Consider the following 19366-nt stretch of genomic DNA (forward strand, 5'->3'; position numbering starts at 1 on the left):
GTACCGTGCCATTGACTCGGGCATTAGTGCAGAGTTTCAATGTAGGTTAAAGTTAGGGGCAGGATGGAAGAAGCTAAGCTGTATGAGCAGATGCTTTTATTTTCAGGGCTCTGGCTGTGTCCCACCTCCTTGGTCTTATTTACACTGGGGATTAAATGAGGAATGGGTGCTGCCGGTGCACCAGAGTCTCCAGGGGTGACGTTGTGAATAGTAGACACCATGTATTGTCTCTCCTCTTCCCTGTTTCTTTCTGGGCTCCCATTGATTTGTCAGCAGTGAAGGTAGCAGCTGCTCTCTTTGCGTTGTCATTTCTTTCATCGCAATTTTTTGTGCCAGCTACCTCCATCCTTGGCATCCTGATCCCTACACAGCCATATGGGCCAGTAGAGGGAAGCTGAGGAAACATACAGGCTTGTTCTGAATCAGTTGTTGTTGGCTTTGTGTGCGTGTCCATATAAGGGTGTGTGTGAATTTGCCGCTTCATATGTTCTTTTCCATTGTGCATGTTATTTCCCCCTCATATACTGTACTCTGTACATGGAAGTGCACTTTGTATATGGAAGTCTACTGTCTATAATTTCAGAGAGCAACATCTTTCACTACTATGTTTGGCTTTTCTATCTTGAATGATTGATGCCATCAAAGCTTACACAGTATAGCATACTACACACCCAGTCATACTGTAACTGACTGAGACGAATATAGCTGATCTACAGGGACAGTTACAATAAATGTAGGATGTCGTAAACTATATTAAAAAAAATACACTCAAGGCAGGAACAGACTAATGGTGCAACTAGCTGGTAATCTACGGGAACAGTGAGAGAGCATATCTGAACAGAACTCTATAGATGTTCCTTGTCCCTGCCCAAACCACACTGGAGAAGAGAGCTTGTATTTCATTAGCCTTATTCCCTAGTCCTCTCAGCTGTCATGCCAACAGTGTACTCGTAGCCTTGCTCTTCCCCGGTTCTTTTTAAGTCCCTTAAATGTCATTACCGATGGGGGTGATTTAGCGGCGTACAGACTTGCTCTGTCTTTCACTGAATGTTGAATTATAGAAGACCTGGTATTGCACTTGGGCTGCACAGGTTTTCATCAGAGTGCTGGAGGTCACTTTGACTTTCCCCTTTGATTCTCATCATTCATGCAACATGAGCGTTCCCTGATTCAAAGAGCCTGTTTCAGGTCACCATTAGTCAGTAGAGATCCAAAGTGAAATGTACTGAAGAGAGAGCCCAGGGAAGGGAATTGATGAGTGAATCTGACTATGGCAATGTTGGGAAGCTCTATATTTCCATGCGGACTCAGAATTCTGCAGTGTTGCAGCAATTTAAGTTTTACCGCTGTGCATAATGCCAATCATTGTCAGAGGTCACTGATTGTGTTTTGACAATATGCTTGAGGGGATTCCTTTCCCCTAGCTTGGTTCACTACCCTGTGGTTTTTACAACCGTAATATTTTGGATTGATTGAGTGATGTTTTATGGTTCTTAATGCATGGTCTCTAAAGCCATCAGTCTGAGAATTGTTCATTAGACAACACAATTGATATAAAATACATTTAATTATTATTTTACTCATAACATCAAACAATCCAACAAATGATTCTATCAAATAAAATGAGGAATAGCCTGAATTGATTTGAAGAGGCAAATGGTCACTAAATCTGTTAGAATTCACTGCTTGTAGGCCTGTCCAATAATCACAGTGTCATGTGTTTTAAATGAACATCCATATGTCATTATAGCCATTTGAGGGCTGAATGTGGGTTTGTAAGAAGACCAATAAAAGAAGAATCCATAGCCCCGGGCCTGGCCCTCCAATGAGAACACAAATAAGACACAGAGGAGTGATCACAAAACATTTATTTTACCATAAACCTCACAGGTCCCTCGTGATTAAATCTGACATTCATTTAAAAGTCATCATTATTAAAGACGCCATTTTCATGTCCTAATTCCTCTACCCCTCACTGTAGGTACCAGTGTCAGCCTCCGGCTCTGGCTCTCTGGCTCACTCTCCCCCCAATCTCCAACACGTATGACCTACTTCTGTCTCTGCATCATTGTAAACAGATCTACTAATTGCCTTCATTTATTCATTTGGAAGTCAAGTTCTGTTGGGGCTGGCGCCCTCCCAGTTCATTGATGTGTAATGTTTACAATTTCCCCCTCCCTATGACTCGTCCACATGGATTTGCGGACCCCAAGACAAAGGTATCCCGTCAGGCTTTGTGATTTAGCTCATGATTAAATGAGTGCCAATTTGAGGGGCATGAGACATTTCCGCAGTGTCCCATTGTGCAGACTGACCCAGATGTGGGGACATGGCAATATACTGCACATAATGCATCGACATAAGCTCTAGAAGGGATGAAGATGTCTTTATGGTTATATGGCTTTGTAAAGGGTTTGTGTGGTGGAATAGTCTAATCAAGTGAGACTTTGTCATTTCTTCAAACAATCATCTTTATTCAATATCGATTAATTATTGCAATAATGAGGCTGGTCCACCCAACACCCTTGAGTGTTGGAACGAGTAATCTAACCTTTACACAAATGCAGAGTTCTTTATATAGCTAACTAGCTGACTTCCTGGCGCTGACGGAAACATGGATTACCACAGATAACACTGCTACTCCTACTGCTCTCTCCTCGTCTGACTACGTGTTCTCACATACCCCTAGAGCATCGAGCCAGCAGGGTGGTGGCACTGGAATCCTCATCTCTCCCAAGTGGACATTCTCTCTTTCTCCCCTGACCCATCTGTCTATCTCCTCATTTGAATTCCATGCTGTCACAGTTACCAGCCCTTTCAAGCTTAACATCCTTATCATTTATCGCCCTCCAGGTTCCCTTGGAGAGTTCATCAATGAGCTTGACGCCTTGATAAGTTCCTTTCCTGAGGATGGCTCACCTCTCACAGTTCTGGGTGACTTTAACCTCCCCACGTCTACCTTCGACTCATTCCTCTCTGCCTCCTTCTTTCCACTCCTCTCCTCTTTCGACCTCACCCTCTCACCTTCCCCCCCTACTCACAAGGCAGGTAATACGCTTGACCTCATCTTTACTAGATGCTGTTCTTCCACTATCTAATTGCAACTCCCCTCCAAGTCTCCGACCACTACCTTGTATCCTTTTCCCTCTCGCTCTCATCCAACACTTCTCACTCTGCCCCTACTTGGATGGTATTGCGCCGTCCCAACCTTCGCTCTCTCTCTCCCGCTACTCTCTCCTCTTCCATCCTATCATCTCTTCCCTCTGCTCAAACCTTCTCCAACCTATCTCCTGATTCTGCCTCCTCAACCCTCCTCTCCTCCCTCTCTGCATCCTTTGATTTCCTCTGTCCCCTATCCTCCAGGCCGGCTCGGTCCTCCCCTCCTGCTCCGTGGCTTGACGACTCACTGCGAGCTCACAGAACAGGGCTCCGGGCAGCCGAGCGGAAATGGAGGAAAACTCGCCTCCCCTGCGGACCTGGCATCCTTTCACTCCCTCCTCTCTACATTTTCCTCTTCTGTCTCTGCTGCTAAAGCCACTTTCTACCACTCTAAACTCCAAGCATCTGCCTCTAACCCTAGGAAGCTCTTTGCTACCTTCTCCTCCCTCCTGAATCCTCCTCCCCCTCCCCCCTCCTCCCTCTCTGCGGATGACTTCGTCAACCATTTTGAAAAGAAGGTTGACGACATCCGATCCTCGTTTGCTAAGTCAAACGACACCGCTGGTCCTGCTCACACTGCCCTACCCTGTGCTTTGACCTCTTTCTCCCCTCTCTCTCCAGATTAAATCTCGCGTCTTGTGACGGCCGGCCGCCCAACAACCTGCCCACTTGACCCTATCCCCTCCTCTCTTCTCCAGACCATTTCAGGAGACCTTCTCCCCTACCTCACCTCGCTCATCAACTCATCCTTGACCGCTGGCTACGTTCCTTCCGTCTTCAAGAGAGCGAGAGTTGCACCCCTTCTGAAAAAACCTACACTCGATCCCTCCGATGTCAACAACTACAGACCAGTATCCCTTCTTTCCTTTCTCTCCAAAACTCTTGAACGTGCCGTCCTTGGCCAGCTCTCTTGCTATCTCTCTCAGAATGACCTTCTTGATCCTAATCAGTCAGGTTTCAAGACTGGGCATTCAACTGAGACTGCTCTTCTCTGTGTCACGGAGGCTCTCCGCACTGCTAAAGCTAACTCTCTCTCCTCTGCTCTCATCCTTCTAGACCTATCTGCTGCCTTTGATACTGTGAACCATCAGATCCTCCTCTCCACCCTCTCCGAGCTGGGCATCTCCGGCGCGGCCCACGCTTGGATTGCGTCCTACCTGACATGTCGCTCCTACCAGGTGGCGTGGCGAGAATCTGTCTCCGCACCACGTGCTCTCACCACTGGTGTCCCCCAGGGCTCTGTTCTAGGCCCACTCCTATTCTCGATATACACCAAGTCACTTGGCTCTGTCATATCCTCACATGGTCTCTCATATCATTGCTATGCAGATGACACACAATTAATCTTCTCCTTTCCCCCTTCTGACAACCAGGTGGCGAATCGCATCTCTGCATGTCTGGCAGACATATCAGTGTGGATGACGGATCACCACCTCAAGCTGAACCTCGGCAAGACGGAGCTGCTCTTCCTCCCGGGGAAGGACTGCCCGTTCCATGATCTCGCCATCACGGTTGACAACTCCCTTGTGTCCTCCTCCCAGAGTGCTAAGAGCCTCGGCGTGACCCTGGACAACACCCTGTCGTTCTCCACTAACATCAAGGCGGTGACCCGATCCTGTAGGTTCATGCTCTACAACATTCGCAGAGTACGACTCTGCCTCACACAGGAAGCGGCGCAGGTCCTAATCCAGGCACTTGTCATCTCCCGTCTGGATTACTGCAACTCGTTGTTGGCTGGGCTCCCTGCCTGTGCCATTAAACCCCTCCAACTCATCCAGAACGCCACAGCCCGTCTGGTGTTCAACCTTCCCAAGTTCTCTCACGTCACCCCGCTCCTCCGCTCTCTCCACTGGCTTCCAGTCGAAGCTCGCTTCCACTACAAGACCATGGTGCTTGCCTACGGAGCTGTGAGGGGAACGTCACCTCCGTACCTTCAGGCTCTGATCAGGCCCTACACTCAAACAAGGGCACTGCGTTCATCCACCTCTGGCCTGCTCGCCTCCCTACCTCTGAGGAAGCACAGTTCCCGCTCAGCCCAGTCAAAACTGTTCGCTGCTCTGGCACCCCAATGGTGGAACAAGCTCCCTCACGACGCCAGGACAGCGGAGTCAATCACCACCTTCCGGAGACACCTGAAACCCCACCTCTTTAACCTCTCTGGGCTAGGCGGGACGAATTCGTCCCACCTACGTAACAGCCACTTGCAGCCTGTGGCGCGATTTTCAAAACCTTAAAAATCCTATTACTTCAATTTCTCAAACATATGACTATTTTACAGCTATTTAAAGACAAGACTCTCGTTAATCTAACCACACTGTCCGATTTCAAAAAGGCTTTACAACGAAAGCAAAACATTAGATTATGTCAGCAGAGTACCAAGCCATAAATAATCAGACACCCATTTTTCAAGCCAGCATATAATGTCACCGAAACCCAGAAGACAGCTAAATGCAGCACTCACCTTTGATGATCTTCATCAGATGACAACCCTAGGACATTATGTTATACAATACATGCATGTTTTGTTCAATCAAGTTCATATTTATATCAAAAACCAGCTTTTTACATTAGCATGTGACGTTCAGAACTAGCATACCCCCGCAAACTTCCGGGAATTTACTAACAGTTTGCTAAATTACTCACGATAAACGTTCACAAAAAGCATAACAATTATTTTAAGAATTATAGATACATTACTCCTCTATGCACTCGATATGTCCGATTTTAAAATAGCTTTTCGGATGAAGCACATTTTGCAATATTCTAAGTACATAGCCCGGCATCACAGGGCTAGTTATTTAGAACACCCACGCAGTTCAGCCTTCACCAAAATCACATTTCCTATAAGAAAAATGTTCTTACCTTTCTTGTTCTTCGTCAGAATGCAGTCCCAGGACTTCTTCTTCAATAACAAATGTAGGTTTGGTCCCAAATAATCCATCATTATATCCAAACAGCGACGTTTTGTTCGTGAGTTCTAGACACTATCAGAATGGTAATCCACGGTCACGAGCATAGCGCATGGCGTGACAAAAAATGTCTAAATATTCCATTACCGTACTTCGAAGCATGTCAACCGCTGTTTAAAACCAATTTTTATGCCATTTATCTCGTAGAAAAGCGATAATATTCCGACCGGGAATCTGCAATAAACTAAACAGCCGAATTAAAATACTCCACGGGGGCTAATCGCGCACGCGCCTCACTCCATTGTCACCTAATGGGACACTTGAATAAGATGATAATCTGTTTCAGCCTGAGGCTGCCTCGTCAACCTTCATGATTTTCCCGCGTCCTGAGAGCCTATTGGAGCCCTGGGAATTGTCACGTTACAGCTAAGATCCTTACTTTTCAATAAACAGATGCAAGACGCACGACTCCTTGTCAGACAGGCCACTTCCTGCATGAAACCTTGTCAGGTTTTTGCCTGCCATAGGAGTTCTGTTATACTCACAGACACCATTCAAACAGTTTTAGAAACTTTAGGGTGTTTTCTATCCAAACCTGAACAATAATATGCATATTCTAGCTTCTGAGTTGGTGTAGGAGGCAGTTAAAAATGGGCACATATTTTTTCCAAAATTCTCAATACTGCCCCCTAGCCCAAACAGGTTAAGGAATACCTAGGATAGGATAAAGTAATCCTTCTAACCCCCCCCCCCTTAAAAGATTTAGATGCACTATTGTAAAGTGGTTGTTCCACTGGATATTATAAGGTGAATGCACCAATTTGTAAGTCGCTCTGGATAAGAGCGTCTGCTAAATGACTTAAATGTAAATGTAAATGTCTAACACTAAGAATGCTTAGTCATGGTTGGTTCCACCCCTCCCATGGAGATTGGGGCATCAGAAGCCACTCTGGGTTCATCCTGTCGTTATCTGCATGGGGGTGTATTGTCTTAACCCCACCCTGGCTTAGTTTCCCAGATGCAAGGATGATTTTGAGACAATGGGGGATTGTTCTACTTCTAAGCTATCTCTAGTAAAACACATTCTTGTCTATGTAATGCAGTCTTTAACTCATTTGTCAGCTCAAGCCATCTCTAGTGACCATATGCCCAGATTAGCTGCATGGAACTAGAGTGGAGACCATAAAAACACAGACACTAGCAGGACAGAAATGTCTTACTATTGGTTAAATATTAATGGTTAACAATTCATATTAATTAAATCAGGTAAATACGTAATTTTTCTCTCAATTGTCAAAACCCCTGATATTCCACCCTAAAACCTAGGATTGGGGAACACAGCAATTCTCTGAAGGTTTTATATAACTAGATCACATCCAGTCCTGTCCCTGTGCCTCCATACTGGGTTAATACTCGGTCTTGTCCAGCCTGATCAGACATGGCCACAAGGGACACAGTTTTCATCACATCTGATGAAAGGACACAACTCTATTGTTGCCTCAGTGTGAGAACACTGTGTCTGTCCTGCAGCCTGAAAGATGGTGTCACAGCCGGCTGACTGTTTCCAATCCTCTCACACGTTATCAGCCTGGGCCCAGCACGAGCCTCAGAGGCTGCTGCAAATGGAACACATTCCTGAGATATAAAGCACAATACGCACTGTGCATAAAGTGCACAGAGGGAAAGAAGGAGACATTTCTGTGATCATTTTAAATCATGTTTATGTATGGTCACAGACGGTTACCCTCCAATGAATCACACATAACAACACACTGCAGAGTGTATGCCAGAATGCCGAGCCAATGTACTCCAATGTAGGCTGAAAACATAGGCACAGCCCTTGGTGGAGGTCTTAAGGTTGAATTAAACATAATGGCATGGCATGGCATTTTGACTCAGATTGGTGCCCTCCACCATAGCCTGGCATCCCCAGAGGCCTGAGCATGTTTTTCAATGAGTGTGTGTGAATGAGTCATGTCTGGGGCTAAGGCTGGGGTTGGAAGGAGTGTGTCTGACTGGCAAGGCAGTGTATTCAGCAGGGAGGGCTGCAGCCAGCAAGGAGCTGTCCCTATAATCCAGGGTAAACACAGAGCAGTGTGACTGCATGGCACGCCTCGAACATGACTGAAATCCAGCAGAAAATAAATGGATAGACTGCTGTTACTTCCTGCTTCTGGCCCACCTTGTTGTTCTCTATAGAAGGTTTGGCTTGATCTTCACAACACTGAATTCACCTCTGTTGGTCTCTGTATTGAGGAACTATGCGGCCCCTTGTCGTTTCTATAATATTTGTCCTTAGCTTTACGGTTTCAATGAAAATTGAGGGATTACATATCATTTTGCACAGACACAGACATAATACTTGAGGCGCAACTAAGATTTTAATGCAAATGATGTTGGTTCATAACACTGAAGTTGGTCATATGATTTGGATTGGAATGATTAACAATAAAATAATAGCTTTCCCAAACCACTGAACACAGCAACTCAAGGTGGTCTCCCATGATATTGTAAACTGGAAGCTTAATATAGTGTTTGAAATGGGGTGCACTCATGGGGGGGTAAAAATGATTTGTGACAATCCATTTGCTTGGGCAACCTGTTAATTGAATTCATTTTCTGCATGTACAACAATTAAATGCTGCATAGAGTCAAGCCAGATTACCCTGAAGCCTTCATAAAACAGAGCTACAGCTCACACCTGTGTGAGAATCATGTAACAGGGCCCGTAGATTCACTAGGCTAAGACTATTCATAATGTTTCACTACAAAGGCCAATTGAATACAACATGTTATTATATTAGCATAGAAACTAGATAAGGAATGTCTAGTTACTGCAGATGTGAGAGAGAGATTGTCAGGAGAAGGACATGTGATATCTTTATTCAAATCAAAGGAGAGGGAATGCTTGGTAGAGCTACGGTAGCCAAGGCTCTGTTGGTAGCCAAGGCTCTGTTGGTAGCCAAGGCTCTGTTGGTAGCCAAGGCTCTGCTGGTAGCTAAGGCTCTGCTAGTAGCTAAGGCTCTGCTGGTAGCCAAGGCTCTGTTGGTAGCTATGGCTCTGCTAGTAGCCAAGGCTCTGCTAGTAGCTAAGGCTCTGCTGGTAGCCAATGCTCTGTTGGTAGCTATGGCTCTGCTAGTAGCCAATGCTCTGCTAGTAGCTAAGGCTTTGCTGGTAGCCAAGGCTCTGCTAGTAGCCAAGGCTCTGCTAGTAGCCAAGGCTCTGCTAGTAGCCAAGGCTCTGCTACAGTATTAGCTAAGGCTCTGCTGGTAGCCAAGGCTCTGCTGGTAGCCAAGGCTCTGCTGGTAGCCAAGGCTCTGCTGGTAGCCAAGGCTCTGCTGGTAGCCAAGGCTCTGCTACAGTATTAGCTAAGGCTCTGCTGGTAGCTAAGGCTCTGCTGGTAGCCAAGGCTCTGCTGGTAGCCAAGGCTCTGCTGGTAGCCAAGGCTCTGCTGGTAGCCAAGGCTCTGCTGGTAGCCAGGGCTCTGTTGGTAGCCAAGGCTCTGTTAGTAGCCAAGGCTCTGTTAGTAGCCAAGGCTCTGTTAGTAGCCAAAGCTCTGCTAGTAGCCAAGGCTCTGCTAGTAGCCAAGGCTCTGCTAGTAGCCAAGGCTCTGCTAGTAGCCAAGGCTCTGCTACAGTATTAGCCAAGGCTCTGCTGGTAGCCAAGGCTCTGTTAGTAGCCAAGGCTCTGCTGGTAGCCAAGGCTCTGCTAGTAGCCAAGGCTCTGCTACAGTATTAGCTAAGGCTCTGCTAGTAGCCAAGGCTCTGCTACAGTATTAGCTAAGGCTCTGCTGGTAGCTAAGGCTCTGCTGGTAGCCAAGGCTCTGCTGGTAGCTAAGGCTCTGCTGGTAGCCAAGGCTCTGCTGGTAGCCAAGGCTCTGCTGGTAGCCAAGGCTCTGTTAGTAGCCAAGGCTCTGTTGGTAGCCAAGGCCCTGCTGGTAGCCAAGGCTCTGCTGGTAGCCAATGCTCTGTTGGTAGCTATGGCTCTGCTAGTAGCCAATGCTCTGCTAGTAGCTAAGGCTTTGCTGGTAGCCAAGGCTCTGCTAGTAGCCAAGGCTCTGCTAGTAGCCAAGGCTCTGCTAGTAGCCAAGGCTCTGCTACAGTATTAGCTAAGGCTCTGCTGGTAGCCAAGGCTCTGCTGGTAGCCAAGGCTCTGCTGGTAGCCAAGGCTCTGCTGGTAGCCAAGGCTCTGCTGGTAGCCAAGGCTCTGCTACAGTATTAGCTAAGGCTCTGCTGGTAGCTAAGGCTCTGCTGGTAGCCAAGGCTCTGCTGGTAGCCAAGGCTCTGCTGGTAGCCAAGGCTCTGCTGGTAGCCAAGGCTCTGCTGGTAGCCAGGGCTCTGTTGGTAGCCAAGGCTCTGTTAGTAGCCAAGGCTCTGTTAGTAGCCAAAGCTCTGCTAGTAGCCAAGGCTCTGCTAGTAGCCAAGGCTCTGCTAGTAGCCAAGGCTCTGCTAGTAGCCAAGGCTCTGCTACAGTATTAGCCAAGGCTCTGCTGGTAGCCAAGGCTCTGTTAGTAGCCAAGGCTCTGCTGGTAGCCAAGGCTCTGCTAGTAGCCAAGGCTCTGCTACAGTATTAGCTAAGGCTCTGCTAGTAGCCAAGGCTCTGCTACAGTATTAGCTAAGGCTCTGCTGGTAGCTAAGGCTCTGCTGGTAGCCAAGGCTCTGCTGGTAGCTAAGGCTCTGCTGGTAGCAGGCTCTGCTGTGGCCAAGGCTCTGCTGGTAGCCAAGGCTCTGTTAGTAGCCAAGGCTCTGTTGGTAGCCAAGGCCCTGCTGGTAGCCAAGGCTCTGTTGGTAGCCAAGGCTCTGTTGGTAGCCAAGGCTCTGCTGGTAGCCAAGGCTCTGTTGGTAGCCAAGGCTCTGTTGGTAGCCAAGGCTCTGTTGGTAGCCAAGGCTCTGTTGGTAGCCAAGGCTCTGCTGGTAGCCAAGGCTCTGCTAGTAGCCAAGGCTCTGCTACAGTATTAGCTAAGGCTCTGCTGGTAGCTAAGACTCTGCTGGTAGGCAGCTATCTCCAGTCAGCACCTGTGGCTCTCCCTCCCAGGAGCCACAGGATTGACCTTTTATGTGTATCCTGCACAGCACAGCTTGCCAGGGCAGTGACATTTTATTTATTTATTTATCTGGATATAGAGTTTTGATATTTTCTTGTAACATTTAGATTTGTAACTGACATGTATAACAACCAAAGAACTCCATGATGAAAGGATGGCAACAGAATAGGGCAGCAATGTCGGTGCCAGTAAAGTGTTTCCCCTAGGATTTCTTTCAGCACCGGTGGCAAAGGTGGTATGTGTTGTATGTTTTAGAGAACAGGGAGAGAATACACAAAGTGTGTTTGTCTGCCAAAGCGACCAGAGGAAAAAGGAACACTCCAGTGATTTCCCCCTTGATGTCTTTGAGGCAGGGACAGATGGAGATGAGACACAAGTGGAGTTGGAGAGATCCCAGACACCACTGTGTCAATCCTCCAGTCCTGTCTTTCCTCCCCTTCCCTGGCTCATACACAACATATACTGCCAGACATCCTGTTAGTAGTTAGCAATGGAGTGCAGCCATGGCCACCTCTGTCCAATTCTAGGACACACATTACCATTTTTATTTAACCTTTACTCTAACCAGGACGTCTCATTGAGATAAATCATCTATTTTCCTATCTTAAGGGGACCTAGGACCGAGAAGGCAATTCTTTCCACGCTAAAGGCTTTGAGCTGGCCAAATGCTTCTGTACCATTTCACTGGGAAGGTGAATGGTTTGTGAAGCGAAGAGGCTACAGTAGAGAGCTGTTGGTCTGGAATCAGACAGGACAGAGTGTGTGGCTTGTGGAGCCAGCTTGGCTAAGCCTCCAGAGTTGCTGGGACTTAGACAAAAGGAGTGGGTGCAGTGCAAGCAGATGTGGACTCCTAATTTACAGTCCTTTCCTCTGCGCATGGCACTTTTATTACTACTATAATGGACTGGGATGAAGTGAGTGCAAGTATGAAACCACCAGTTCTCCCTCATCTCTGATCAATGTTCCCTACCCTAGATTAATAAGGACTCATATAAACAGGATGCCTGGTAAACATGCCATTTGTTCTCCAGGTCCAAAGTGACTAACCAGGTTAACTTGACTAATCAATGTGAGAAATGTTTTAATTTAGACAGATGTGAACTCAAACTAAAGCATAAAACACATGATGATCAGTAGATTGTGAAAAGAAAGAAAGTCATACAATACATGATTTTTCAAGGCTTTCACTCTCCTTTCTCTAATCCATCCATCAATCTACTCATCCATCCACTCATCTATCCATGCATTCCATGCAATATTCTAGAGGCATTGTTTGTCTCCTGGTTGAAACATCTACATAAACTATGCTAATGAAATTAACCGAGGAAGCGAAAGGGTTGATGCTGCCTGACTTTGAATCCCTAATGATTCTTACCATCCCTGGAAAAGGCCTGATTAATTTAGGAATGTCTGCCGCGCTGGAGAGAGTGACTAATTCCTGGAGGATTTGACTATTTAGGAGAACAAGAGGGAGGGGAGTAAAGAAAACAGGGAACTGGATACATGGAAACATAATTAATACACTTGGATCCTATCCTGCAGATAGGGGAAGCAGAGAGAACACCTCACAGAGAGAATGAGCCCCTGCAGATAGGGGGAGCAGAGAGAACACCTCACAGAGAGAATGAGCCCCTGCAGATAGGGGGAGCAGAGAGAACACCTCAGAGAGAGAATGAGCCCCTGCAGATAGGGGAAGCAGAGAGAACACCTCAGAGAGAGAATGAGCCCCTGCAGATAGGGGAAGCAGAGAGAACACCTCAGAGAGAGAATGAGCCCCTGTGTAACCGATGTGAAATGGCTAGTTAGTTAGCGGTGGTGCGCGCTAATAGCGTTTCAATCGGTGACGTCACTCGCTCTGAGACTTGAAGTAGGGTTTCCCCTTGCGTTGCAAGGGCCGCGGCTTTTGTGGCGCGATGGGTAACGATGCTTCGTGGGGTGTCAGTTGTTGATGTGTGCAAGGGTCCCTGGTTCGAGCCCGGGTTGGGGCGAAGAGAGGGACGGAACCTACACTGTTACACCTGCAGATAGGGGAAGCAGAGAGAACACCTCCGAGAGAGAATGAGCCCCTGCAGATAGGGGAAGCAGAGAGAACACCTCAGAGAGAGAATGAGCCCCTGCAGATAGGGGGAGCAGAGAGAACACCTCAGAGAGAGAATGAGCCCCTGCAGATAGGGGGAGCAGAGAGAACACCTCAGAGAGAGAATGAGCCTCTGCAGATAGGGGAAGCAGAGAGAACACCTCAGAGAGAGAATGAGCCTCTGCAGATAGGGGAAGCAGGGAGAACACCTCAGAGAGAGAATGAGCCCCTGCAGATAGGGGGAGCAGAGAGAACACCTCAGAGAGAGAATGAGCCCCTGCAGATAGGGGAAGCAGAGAGAACACCTCAGAGAGAGAATGAGCCCCTGCAGATAGGGGAAGCAGAGAGAACACCTCAGAGAGAGAATGAGCCCCTGCAGATAGGGGAAGCAGAGAGAACACCTCTCCTGCTAATCTAGCCCAACGTATTGATTGCAGTGGGGATAGAGGTCTACACTGTGAAGTGATTACTGCAATTCCGTGTTCCATTGATGTATGTTGTGTCTGAGAAAGCAGAGCAGAAGAACAAGGGTGAAACCGTTTCAAGATGTTATTTTTCAGTGTGATTCTGTGCTGTCTCTGGCCTGTATCTCTTAGGCCTGTCTTTTATAATGGAAAACTCTTGTCACTAAAATGTCACCCTTGTATAATTGGAGGGAGGTTATTCATAATAATTTTTTTTTTAAATCAAATTGTTTTATAAATAAAACCCTGTTTTATGAGTCCTTGCTAAAGGTTTATGAAAGGTTTATTATAACATGTTCGGTTTATTTATCTTCTATTTCAGGATGATGTGAAGACCATTGTTGAGGATATCAACTAGAGTGCAGCCTGACTGAGTACAGCCTTGATCATTCCTGCCCTACAGCACTAGACATTTTGTCTGGACTTGCCATCTCTTAGAAGCCCTATGGGGATGGGGACGTGTTTGGATATAGGATGCACTTACTGCGGCCGTACTAAGGAGCAGTCATGGCCCCTGACGTGGTGGCTGTTGGTCCTGATGTCCATCTCCCTAGCAATGGGCCAAGGTCATTCCGTCAACACTTTCCAGTCAGAGAGGAGAGAGTGGACCCTGAACCACCTGACAGTGCACAAGACCACTGGTGTTCTCTATGTTGGTGCTGTGAACCGGATCTACAAGCTGTCTGCCAACCTGACACTTCTGGTCTCCCACGACACAGGTCCTGAGTACGACAACAACGCCTGCTACCCTCCTCTTATAGTGCAGCCCTGCTCAGAGCCCTTGGCATCCACTGACAACATTAACAAACTGCTGCTCATAGACTACTCCCACAACCGCCTGCTGGCCTGTGGCAGCCTCTACCAGGGAGTCTGCAAGCTGATGCGACAGGACGACCTGTTTATCCTGGTAGAGCCCACTCACAAGAAAGAGCATTACCTCTCCAGTGTCAACCAGACAGGCACCATGTATGGTGTCATCGTACCCTCCTCGCAGGGCCAGGACGACACCCTGTTCATCGGCACAGCCGTGGGTGGGAAGCAGGACTATTTTCCCACCATCTCCAGCCGTAAGCTGCCCCGAGACCCAGAGTCCTCTGCCATGCTGGACTACGAGCTCCACACAGACTTTGTCTCCTCTCTCATTAAGATCCCCTCTGACACGCTAGCTCTGGTCCCGCGCTTTGACATCTACTACATCTACGGCTTCGCCAGCGGGAACTTTGTCTACTTCCTGACCGTGCAGCCAGAGACCCCAGAGAATGGGATGCCAGCTGGCAGTTCCCCTGGTGACCTGTTCTACACAACCCGCATCATACGCCTCTGCAAAGGGGACACAAAGTTCCACTCTTATGTGTCTTTGCCAGTGGGCTGTGTACACAAGGGAGAGGAGTATCGCCTCCTACAGGCCGCCCACCTGTCTAAGGCAGGGAAGGTATTGGCCAGGTCCTTCAACATCAGTGCCCAGGATGACATCCTCTTTGCTGTGTTCACCAAGGGTCAGAAGCAGTACCACAAGCCTCTGGACAACTCCGCCCTGTGTATCTTTACCATCCGAGACGTCAACGCCCGCATCAAAGAGCGCCTGCAGTCCTGCTACCAGGGAGAGGGTAACCTGGAATTGCACTGGCTGCTGGGAAAGGACGTGCAGTGCACCAAGGCGGTAGGTACCTGTAGCTAAACCCCTGAAGAGGGCTCTGCATCCAGTCCCTTCATTAACATCCAGCTAGCCTGGGGCCAACCAGCATTGGCTCCTCTGATGTGGCATACGTACACATTATTCAGACAGTGGAGCTGACAGGTTAGAGAATGTAATATTTGAAGCTCTTTGATTACCCCACAGCCTTGATTACACTAACAGTAGCCAGAATCCCGCTGAAGAGTCCCATTCACCGTTTTCTATATTCCAAAAGAGCAGCAGAGTAAGTGGGGGCGATGAATGTACAATGCTAATCAGAGAAGTTTTGTATGTCGCTTTGATTCCATTTAGAGGCTCAGGCTCTCTCTCTCTCTCTTTCTCTCTCACTCTCTCTCTTTCCATTTGTGACTGTAATTCTGTATGATATGAAGCTGTCAGTGTTCAGAAAAACGGTAACAAGGACATCCATCAAGGTTGTTATTCAGCAACTCTCACCTAACCACTTTGATTCCACCATTGCCTCCAATATCCTATTTTGCTAATAGTCATATACTGCCTCTTACCCATGTCATCCATCTGTTCCAGTGCAGAAGAAAGCAGAATAGATACTCTCCAGAGGTGCAGGAAATGAAAGTACAAATGTGTTGCCCTAAAAAGTGAGATTTCTATTCCGTCTGACAGGCCATTAGTGGATGTTTGAGGTGGGTTGTGCTAGATGTAAAAGGACTGCTTAGCATGCGAGCCTCTTTGATGCTAAATCAAAACCTGACATCTCTGGGACTGTGTATTTGTGTGATGTCAGATCAAGCGATTTAAATCACAGAAACCGGAACAAAACACATGGCGTTCTCCTGTTTGCCATGAGCAATTAAACTGCTCAACAAACACACTGTCGTGGCATTGTTTACAAATGTAACAGCCCCAATAACGGCCTTGAAAACCATGGTAATTGTGTGTAGCAAATATGTAAGGATTTTTACAGCAGTCTTTTTTAGATTTCTTACTCTCATTCTCTTGCTCTCTGTCTCACCCATCTCTCCCTGTCTTCCCCCATCTCGCTCTGCAGCCTGTGCCTATCGATGATCACTTCTGTGGGCTGGATATCAACCAGCCCCTTGGGGGCTCCCAGCTGGTAGCTGGCCTGACGGTGTATATTGAGACCAGGGACAGGCTGACCTCTGTCATCTCCTACGTCTATAATGGCTACAGCGTGGCCTTTATCGGCACCAGGAGTGGCAGACTGAAGAAGGTGAGCATGGGGGATTCTTTCTCCACACCCACATGAAAAAATATTATAATATACTATGGTATAAATACTTGTATTCACTGTTGTGTTTTTTCACTACTGTGAATACTGTAGTATTTCGGGGACTATACTGTAGTATTTCCAGCTAACTATAGTATTTACAGTTTACTGTAGTAAATTAAAATTGTAGTATATACTATAGTAGTTATTGTAGTGTTTTTACGGATTTAGTATACTGTAGTGTTTTTTCGGACTGTACTATTTACTGTAGTGTTTTTGCGGACATTACTGTGTTATTTACTATAGTGTTTTTGTTTTATTATCTTTTACATAGATATAGATTCCTTGAGGAAACCTAATATAGATTCCTTGACGAAACCTAATTGAGAAATACTAAAAGAGCACATTTTCCATAACCTGTAGGTAGGTAGGTAGGTCTGAATGGATAGTTCAGAGCTTCTGCACTTTTCTATAACACAATATATGGTCTACACATGGCATGTACTGTAGGTTTCTCACTTATGGGTTGCACAAATTGGGATATGGAGGAGGGGAATCGGCAGGGTATATGCAAATGAAATACTGTAGTATTTACTATAGTTAAAAAAGTGTGTTTTTGTCATGTTTTTTGCTGAAAATAATTTATAAATATTTTATAATTATTAGATGATGCTTACCCGACACACTTGTCTAAATTGATGGGTCATGTGAAAGAAATGCTATATCCACCCCCCAGCCACTTCTAGCTAAGTAGATGGGTGACTATTCTTCATGAAATACAATAGATGGCCGTAATCACCCCCAGACACACCTGGCTAATTAGATGGGTCATGTAATAATCCGGCCGAAGTGGAGTCTTTTGTTTAGACATGTAGCTAGCTAGGTAGCTAGCTAGCTAAACAATGAACCAGCATAATCCAAACTCATACTACTATCAATACAAACATTGTCATAGCTGTACTAGGAATCTTCAGGTAGCTAAAGCTAACAAACTAGGTTCAATGTTAGATAACTAACAATAGGCTATAACTAGCAATGCAAATGGCTTTCTGATTCGAATAATATTACTGCACAGATCATACATGTAAGGTTAGCTAATGAGCCAGCAAGCTAACGTTCACTAGCTAACTAACAGTGCGCTTTAATTTGCAATAAAAATTACTTCCAGACAAAATTAGAAACTTAAATCTGAAAATGTAGCTAGACTCTTACCCGTATACATGAATGAACACTTCACGGCAGACTGGAACCATTTAACTCCGTTTTGTTTGTAGATACATCTTGTTTGGCCAGCGTTATGTCAAGTCACTCCGGTTCACACTGACCGTGTGCAGAAAGTAGCCCATCATTTTTTCCAACTGATCTGTTGAAAGCGCCTGATAAATTCAGGGCATCAATATTGTTGAGAAAAGTAGTTCTCGATGGCTAACGTCATATCTTTCAAAAACTGTGTGGTAGAAAGTACTATCAACACAAACTGAACAGCTCACGTTAAAGACAGAAGCATGCTACATGGCAGACCAATCCAAATTCATCTCCCGGCATGTCCAGCCCATCCAGTATCTCAGCCAATCATGGCTAGTGGGATGGTTCCTGTCTTCTTCCATGGCTAAACCGACTAGGCTCGTAATTTAACCTGTTTAGGATAGGGGGCAGTATTTTCACGCCGGATAAAAAACGTACCCGATTTAATCTGGTTATTACTCCTGCCCAGAAACTAGAATATGCATATAATTGTTTGATTTGGATAGAAAACACCCTGAAGTTTCTAAAACTGTTTGAATGGTGTCTGTGAGTATAACAGAACTCGTATGGCAGGCCAAAACCTGAGAAGATTGCATACAGGAAGTGCCCTCTCTGACCATTTCTTGGCCTTCTATAGCCTCTTTATGGAAAATAGAGGATCTCTGCTGTAACGTGACATTTTCTAAGGCTCCCATAGGCTCTCAGAAGGCGCCAGAACGTTGAATGATGACTCTGCAGTCCCTGGCTGAAAAACAGTAGCGCATTTGGATAGTGGTCGATCTGAGAACAATGAAACGGGTGAGCGCGTGCACGTGAAGAGTCCATTTTACAATTTCAGTCTTTGAACGAAAACGACGTCTCCCGGTCGGAATATTATCGCTATTTTACGAGAAAAATTGCATAAAAATTGATTTTAAATAGCGTTTGACATGCTTCGAAGTACGGTAATGGAATATTTTGACATTTTTTGTCACGATATGCGCCGGCGCGTCACCCTTCGGATAGTGTCTTGAACGCAAGAACAAAACGCCGCTATTTGGATATAACTATGGATTATTTGGAACCAAAACAACATTGGGTGTAAACTAGAAGTCCTGGGAGTGCATTCTGACGAAGAACAGCAAAGGTAATCCAATTTTTCTTATAGTAAATCTGAGTTTGGTGAGTGCAAAACTTGGTGGGTGTCAAAATAGCCCGGCCATCATGGCTAGCTATCTACTCAGAATATTGCAAAATGTGCTTTCACCGAAAAGCTATTTTAAAATCTGACACCGCGATTGCATAAAGGAGTTCTGTATCTATAATTCTTAAAATAATTGTTGTGTTTTTTGTGAACGTTTATCATGAGTAATTTAGTAAATTCACCGGAAGTTTCGGTGGGTATGCTAGTTCTGAACATCACATGCTAATGTAAAAAGCTGGTTTTTGATATAAATATGAACTTGATTGAACAAAACATGCATGTATTGTATAACATAATGTCCTAGGAGTGTCATCTGATGAAGATCATCAAAGGTTAGTGCTGCATTTAGCTGTGGTTTTGGTTTTTGTGACATTATATGTTAGCTTGAAAAATGGGTGTGTGA

At 46.1% G+C, this 19366-nt stretch overlaps 1 protein-coding gene across 1 annotated transcript in view; it reads left to right on the plus strand.

The window, feature by feature from the left end:
* Nucleotides 1–19366, plus strand: part of LOC106565878 (plexin-A2) — a 70865-nt gene that overhangs the window by 6226 nt on the left and 45273 nt on the right. The window contains exons 2-3 of the mRNA XM_014133513.2: nucleotides 13976–15313; nucleotides 16356–16538. Of these exons, the coding sequence (XP_013988988.1) occupies nucleotides 14099–15313; nucleotides 16356–16538 (1398 nt within the window). The 5' untranslated portion in view covers nucleotides 13976–14098. The remainder of the gene's footprint in view (nucleotides 1–13975; nucleotides 15314–16355; nucleotides 16539–19366) is intronic.

The sequence above is a fragment of the Salmo salar genome, chromosome ssa12, assembly GCF_905237065.1.
Source record: "Salmo salar chromosome ssa12, Ssal_v3.1, whole genome shotgun sequence".
In the NCBI taxonomy this organism is placed as follows: Eukaryota; Metazoa; Chordata; class Actinopteri; order Salmoniformes; family Salmonidae; genus Salmo; species Salmo salar.